Source organism: Gigantopelta aegis, chromosome 4 (genome assembly GCF_016097555.1).
Source record: "Gigantopelta aegis isolate Gae_Host chromosome 4, Gae_host_genome, whole genome shotgun sequence".
NCBI lineage: Eukaryota > Metazoa > Mollusca > Gastropoda > Neomphalida > Peltospiridae > Gigantopelta > Gigantopelta aegis.
In genome coordinates this window covers 64453925-64461309 of record NC_054702.1, presented here as the reverse complement: position 1 = coordinate 64461309, position 7385 = coordinate 64453925, and the positions used below count along the sequence as shown (strand labels likewise).

The 7385-nt window shown below is 37.2% G+C and overlaps 1 protein-coding gene across 1 annotated transcript; it reads left to right on the top strand.

Moving 5' to 3' along the window:
* Positions 1–1028: 1028 nt before the first annotated feature.
* Positions 1029–6425, top strand: LOC121372211 (ADP-ribosylation factor 6-like). Its single transcript, XM_041498496.1, has 3 exons — positions 1029–1198; positions 3145–3462; positions 4571–6425. The coding sequence occupies exons 1-3, from the start codon at positions 1105–1107 to the stop codon at positions 4726–4728; spliced, it is 570 nt and encodes a 189-aa protein (XP_041354430.1). The 5' UTR covers positions 1029–1104; the 3' UTR covers positions 4729–6425.
* The last annotated feature ends 960 nt before the right edge of the window (positions 6426–7385 follow it).

The window sequence follows — 7385 nt, the reverse complement described above, 5'->3', positions numbered from 1 at the left end:
CAGCGGGTTTCCTCTCTCAATATCCGTGTCCGACGCCATATTATAACCGTAAAATAAAAAATGTGTTGAGTGCGTCGTTAAATAAACCATTTCCTTCTTTCCTTGTTCCTAGTTGTTCTGCTGTCTATAGATTTTCAGACAGTGTCTCGGCCGAGTTCAGCCAGACAGAGCAGGGAAAAAATACAAACTTGCCTACAATGTGATTGTAAATTCCAACTCCACCCCACCCCCACCCCCAACCACCCCTCAAAAAAACCCAACCCTCATTGTAGAAATTATTCTTTCAAGCAAGAAACCAAATTACAGCCAGGAATGCCTTACAGTGTCGTAAGATGACCAATTGCGCCTGTTCGTCTATCCCCAAGGTTAATACAAAGGTTAATATATATTAAATAATATAATATAATATAATATAATATAATATAATATAATTAAATAATAATTTAAAAAAAAATAAATAAAAAATTAAAAATACCTTTTGGGTAATACATTACATGTGTCATTTTGCCAATTTTGAATGTTCCCTCTCCCACCCACAGGCATTTGATAGATTAGTATACATAAATAAAATTGTTGTATATTGGTAAATTTGATATATCGCATTGATATAAAAAAAAAAATAATAATAAAAAAATAAATAAATAATAAAAAATTCGTTAAAACGAATATGACAATTTATTGGTTATTGATATTGACGTTTTTAGTGTGTAACCTCCCTAAAATGGCTGCAAAATGGTATTTCAGAGCCTCTAAATTTCAAAATTTCCCGGAGGGCATGCCACCGGACCCTCTAATGTTTTGTGCATTCCATGCTTGTTCGTTCCAATAATTAATCTCCCCCCATTTCCCCCAAAAATTAATAATAATAAAAATAAATAAATAAATAATCCTAGCTATGGCATTGCCACCTCGACGTTTTGTAGGCGTTTGAGCTATCAACTGCTTTGAAAAAATAAAAGCTCTAGATGGAAGGGAGAGCACTCTCGTAAACAGTGTCACTGCTGTCGTAATGTATCCAAGAACGCGATACACATTACGCCGCGTCCTAAAATAACGCGAATTGAAACGATTGATCGTTATGTGAATCGCGGGGATGTCAGTTTGATGGGGCAGTGCTATGGGAGCCAAGGAGGCAAATTCCCCCTGAATGACGGATCATCGCCGATAAAAATAATCATCACTGGACCAAGCCTAGCAGGTACTTGTTTGGTGCAAAGCTCATTACAGACCGAGTCTTGTATAAATATTTTATTCATTTTTGTTATTGGCCTTTTATTCATGAGGTAGCGCATAGTGTGTTAAACAAGTTCATATTATAATTAACATAAGTGTATGAGACGGGGGGCATCGGTGTGTGTGTCAAAAAACGATGTAGTCGTTCGCGCAAAATTGGCTGTATGTTAAATATATACATGTATACATACATAATACGGTATATCACACACAGAGACACACACACACACACACACATTCTATCTGAATTAGCTGGCCTGAATAAAATATTTTTAAATATGAATTCATTCTACTCACAATATTAGTCGACGTTCATGAAAAATTGCATAGCGATTCATTTGAAACCCTATATACCTGTTTGATAGTATTACAAGCAAATATGAATAGTAGTTAACGCTGTTATCCAGATTCTGGCATTTGTGTTTAATTCGGGTACAAATCAGCCTGCTCCTCCCCTGGTGTCCTAATTGGGACATCTTGGGCAGTTGGGACATTTTCGGCTGCTATACGCCCAGAATGTTTTTAAAAAATAAAATGGCAGCCCGTACACCTACAGTGGCGTATGAAAGTGCCAAAAAGGGGGGGGGGGGGGGGAGGGGGTGCACACGTTTATATTTACACACTTACACTATTATAAAGCAAATATAAAGCAAAATATCTGAAAATGGGTTGCACATGCCCCATCCCCCCCCCCCCCCCCCCCCCCCCCCCGCTTCCTACGCCAGTGACCTATTATAATAAAATATTTCAAAAGCCTGCGTTAAGAAAAGACGGCGACCTTTACATTATTTTCTCTGGCGCTGTATACAGATGTTGTTGAATGGGTTTTTTTTTTTTCCGAGACGGGGTATAGCTCAGTGGTATAGCACTTGCCCGAGTTGCGATAGGTCGCAGAATCAATCGCCCTATACTAGGTGGAATCGTTTTTTCCTGTCTCAACCTTCGAAATTCAGATATTCGTTCGATGTCAGTTTAATACAGATAATAGCAAAGTAAATATCTGGTATGATAAAAATGCTGATTGCCATAGCCAATATCGAGGGCTTCTGCCCTTCGACTGGTACATCAAAGGCCGTTGTATGTACCATGATGCAAAAGCGTACGAGACAGGGGGAGGGGGGGGGGGGGAGGGGGCCGGAGCAAAACCTCAAATTCAGGCAAAAATTATACAGATATTTGGGGCAAAATGTGCTAACCTGAGACCGTTTTACCATGTATTTCCGTCATTCTGTTTGGCAGTAATGTTACTGTGAATATATGTTGTTATCCAGATATGTGCATTTTCGTTGAAATCGGTCAAAAACCAGCCTGTGTGGTCCTTCCTTAACCATATAACCGTAAATAAAATGTGCTGAGTGCGAGGTTAAATAAAACATTTCCTTTCTTGAATATTTTTAGAGACGGGTCCCCTAGGTCTCCTCTCTGGATCCGCCTGGAACTATTTTAAAGATGCTCACATGTTAAACAAATATGTCTTTCTTTCCTGCTGAAGTGGGCGGGACGTAGCCCAGTGGCAAAGCGCTCGCTTGATGCGCGGTCGGTTTGGGATCGATCCCCATCAGTGGGCCCTTGGGCTATTTCTCGGCCCAGCCAGTGCCCCACGACTGGTACGCCAAAGGCCGTGGTATGTGCTACCCTGTCTGAGGTATAGTGCATATAAAAGATCCCTTGCTGCTAATCGAAAAGAGTAGCCCATGAAGTGGCGACAGCGGGTTTCCTCCCTCAATATCTGCGTTGCCCTTAACCATATGTCTGACGCCATACAACCGTAAATAAAATGTGTTGAATGCGTGGTTAAATAAAACATTTCTTTTTTTCTTGTTGAATTTCCAATAGTAACTGCATGTTTTCTTAATTTCGACATATCAAAGCTTACTCATATGAAAGTTAATACTGCACCTTTTCTTTCAGGAAAAAGTTACTTGATGTATTCATGGGTCCTTGGGGTTAAGAACATCATTGCTATAAAACCAACTGACTTGTTCAACGTGGAACATGTCACTTCCGGTACTGGCAAGAAGTTCATAGTCTACGACCTCAGCGGGGCACCGAACATGCGTCCGCGACAAAGACCTTTCTACGAGGCCACTCAAGGAATCGTCCTCGTGGTAAACTGTGCTGACAAGGCTAGCATAGACGAGGCCAAGAAGGACCTGGATCAGTTGCTGGGAACCGTGGAGCTGAGTGGAGTTCCAATGCTAGTAGCAGCTAACAGAGTGGACTCTCCTGGTAATTGGAGTGAATGAATGAATGAATGAATGAAGGAAGGAAGGAAGGAAGGAAGGAACGAACGAACGAACGAATGAATGAATGCCTGAACGACACCCCAGCACGAAAACTACACGTCGGCTATTGGGTGTCAAACTGCGGTAAATGCTTCTGGCAATTTGGAGTAAATTGTAGTATTACAATAGATAATTGTATTCTTGTAAATTGTTTTAGTCCCCTACAGGTCCAACTGGAGGGGACTATAGGTTTCATCTCCGTCCTTCTATCTGTCCGTCTGTCCGCCTGTCTGCCCGTCTTTTCCCAGATACAGTTTCTGGGACTTTTTATTACAATACCTCAAGATACTGAGCTGATATTTTGTATATAGCTTTATCGTGTACCGTTACAGATAAAGTTTTTTGGCGATTTACCCATTTTGACAGAGTTATGACAGAGTTAAAAGATATGAAAATTTGTTGTGTTTTTTTTTTTTTTGTTTTTTTTTTTTTTTTTTCCACGCAATGTCTCAAAGTATTGAGCTGAACTATCACAGATCAAGTTTGACTTTCGTGGTGATTTTGTCCATTTTTCAGAGAGTTATGGCCTTAGAAGATACGACATTTTGTTGGGGTCATGTATTGCTTTAGCAGACTCTCAGAATGCTTTTTATTTATCTATTCATTTAATGGGCTTATAAAAGTTGAAAACTCACTTTTAATAAAAGTCTTTTTCCCAGAATATCAGATCCAATCTAATCTACTTTAAAGGAAATTATTTTATACAAAACTCAAAATCTAGTTTTTTACATGCCCGTATGCAGTCAAAGTCCAGACATGTATTAGTATAAAAAATTGAAATAATAAAGTGATTGATGCATACATTGAAAATTATACAAATACAATCTGTAACTGTTTTATCGTTCAAATTTATATTTACTTCATCAGGGTACACACGGTCACCACGGGTCCACTTTCTGATATCATCAGTTACTGGATCCGGGGTGGAGAGTTACCTCAAATGGCGACAAATTCAACATACTAGTACCTTTACACTCATATGTATGACTGTCTTAATTTGTTTCAGCAATTCTATTAACTGTTTGTCTAATTTAGCTAATGTATTTTTGTAGATGCTGTATCCTGTGATGACATAAAATCTAAGCTGGACCTGGAGTCAAAACTGTCCAGTAGGAAGTGGAAGATCTGCAACTTGACAGAAGGTTCGCAAGAGGATGTGGATGACGTCTTAAGGGAATTGGACATGCTGGTGCAACATCAGAAGCAATGACCTTGACAGTACATTCTGGGATTTAAAAAAATATAGTTCCTTCATAAACAATATAACATATTTTAACATACTTTCTTTTAAAAAGGACATTTTCAGCATGTATATTCAGTATTTACTTAAGAAAACAAATTATAATATAGCAGAATCTTAAACATTCCATAGCTCGACAAGTCAAACATATGATTATAATACAGACTTGGATTTAGGCACGAAATGTCTACCATCATATCTTATTAACAGTTATTTAATTGCGTTATGAATGATATTTCTAATGCACCTTGTACCTCAAAGTGTGGATTAGATTACTAAAGACGACGCCACACGAAATGAGTGTCTCGTACGAGAAAAGCCACTGGAATAGCGGTTTGACAAAACAATCATTGTGATATCATCGGTTGCTATACAATCGGTTGTTCTCGTGGGTATTCTCGTACGAGATACTCTTATCGCATGGCGTCGTCTTAACCATATGCAAGTGATTAGCAAAGTGTTACAAAGTGTTACTTTCTACACACGTATACTGGAATTTGCTGCTCAGTTTTAATCATACAAGATCTCAGGAACAATTTTAATATTACATTACATTTATCATTTTATGTACATAGTGATACATTACTGTTTTGCAGTGAATTAATATTTCAAATTGAACATAAAACAAGATAAAACGCATCTAATTCTGAACTTACAAGACTACTGACAGAGGCGTATATAATAATAATAATAATAATAATAAAAGGTATCGGACATCATAAGCATGTAAACGTATGACAGGGTTAGGGTCACAAGATTCAATTAAGGGTTTATGTGAAAAATAAATTATGGTAGACATGATTTTCAGCTTACGAAATTCACATCTTGCGGCAGCAATTTTGTACCGATATTAATAATCTAAATACCCAATAATCATGTACGGTGGATCAGGGGGGGGCCTTGAGGGGAGATCAGTAATTGGGAATCAAAAATATTGGTAGTAAATCTCCCGAACCCCCCCCCCCCCCCTCCCTACACACACACACCGCACCTCATAAACTCGATCTCTCATCCCCCCCCAACCTCATAAACTAGATCTGTCACACACACACCCCACCTCATAAACTAGATCTCAGTTACACACACACCCCACCTCATAAACTAGATGTCAGTCACACACACACACACACACACACACACACACACACACACACACACAATGTCTGCTTGCCTCCGCCGTGCCTGATAATGATCAAAATGTCATATAAGAACAACTTTGCAACAGCTTTTTGCGGCGGCACTGCTGATTGCCGTCGTGAATTTTGAGATCTGGATTTTTAAAATGTCATGTTAAGGTTTCGATCTGGATTTTGGTGTTAAAATACAACGATGTGGCAGGAAATATGAAGATACAAACATATTCTACTAAAAGACTACAAAAATAAAAGCACATCTTCTGTGAAGTCTTCCATCTTGTCTTGCCAATCAAAAACACATTTTTAACTTGTGTATATTTTAATGCTATTTGTATATTACCCGTGTTAACTATTTGTTCTGGGCCCCGTTCCATGAAGCGATCTTCGAGCTAAGATCATCTTAACAGCATATTTACCGTATACACCTACGGTAAAGTGATCTTGGCGTTAAGATCGCCTCGTGCAACGAGGCCCTGTTCGGTTTTTTTAAGCCTAAGTTTTGTTGCTAATATATATTTAATTCCTAATCGGTACTGGGTTTTTTTTTATATATATATATATATATATATATATATATATATATATATATATATATATATATATATATATATATATATATATATATATATATATACTCATGAAGACAAACCTAAATCTACAAAAAGTTGAGCCGTCACACGCGAAAACCTACAACTTAGCATGACGTCAGAAACCGAATAAACGCGTCTCAAAATTTGACGTCACATGTAAATGCGGAAGTAAAACCTTTTTTTTTTCTTTTTTTTTTATTCAATTTTTTATTCGGAGCTTCAAACATATATTATTACAGTACATAATGAAATGTTACATTTTCTGTTAAAACACAGTTATTAATTAATACAAGAAGATATGTATTACATGTGAAGTACTCTACTAAGATATTGCCACTTTTTTCTTATTTTACTAGCTTTTTTTCGGGGGGGGGGGGGGGGGGTAAAGATAAAGAGAATACAATTCAGTCTGCTTATAACGACGTATGTGAGCTAAACATGAAATATAATATGGCTGAGTTTTTTCATTCTACAAATATGTATATAGTATTTTATTAAAAGCAAAAAAAGATTGATAATATCAATATTTGGACTATTAATAAAAATACCAAAAAGAAGTACCTCAGCGGCATTAGGTATGACAGTGCCGCATTTTACATTTAGGTCATCTAGGAAGCAATACCAAATAGTTTTAACATACTGACATTCAACAAATAAATGAACTAGAGTTTCTTTAGTATCACCACAAAATGTACATAATTCAGTTTCAAAACGTTTGCATTGCATCAGCTTACTGTTAGTATAGTATATTCGGTGATTAATTTTGAACTGAAAAGATTGTAATTTCGCATCGTCAGTTATTCGAAAAGGCATTTTATAAACAATTTCCAAATTGATCCCTTTATTTAATTTTTGTTGCGATTTAATTGGTTTTTCGTTTATTTTATCAATGAAAAGCTTG

Excerpts from the sequence above, each read along its gene's own strand:
- LOC121372211 (XM_041498496.1), top strand. The coding sequence starts at position 1,105 with ATGGGGCAGTGCTATGGGAGCCAAGGAGGCAAATTCCCCCTGAATGAC. Across the intron at positions 1,199-3,144 it reads CACTGGACCAAGCCTAGCAG|GAAAAAGTTACTTGATGTAT; the intron begins GTACTTGTTTGG and ends CTTTTCTTTCAG. Across the intron at positions 3,463-4,570 it reads TAACAGAGTGGACTCTCCTG|ATGCTGTATCCTGTGATGAC; the intron begins GTAATTGGAGTG and ends GTATTTTTGTAG.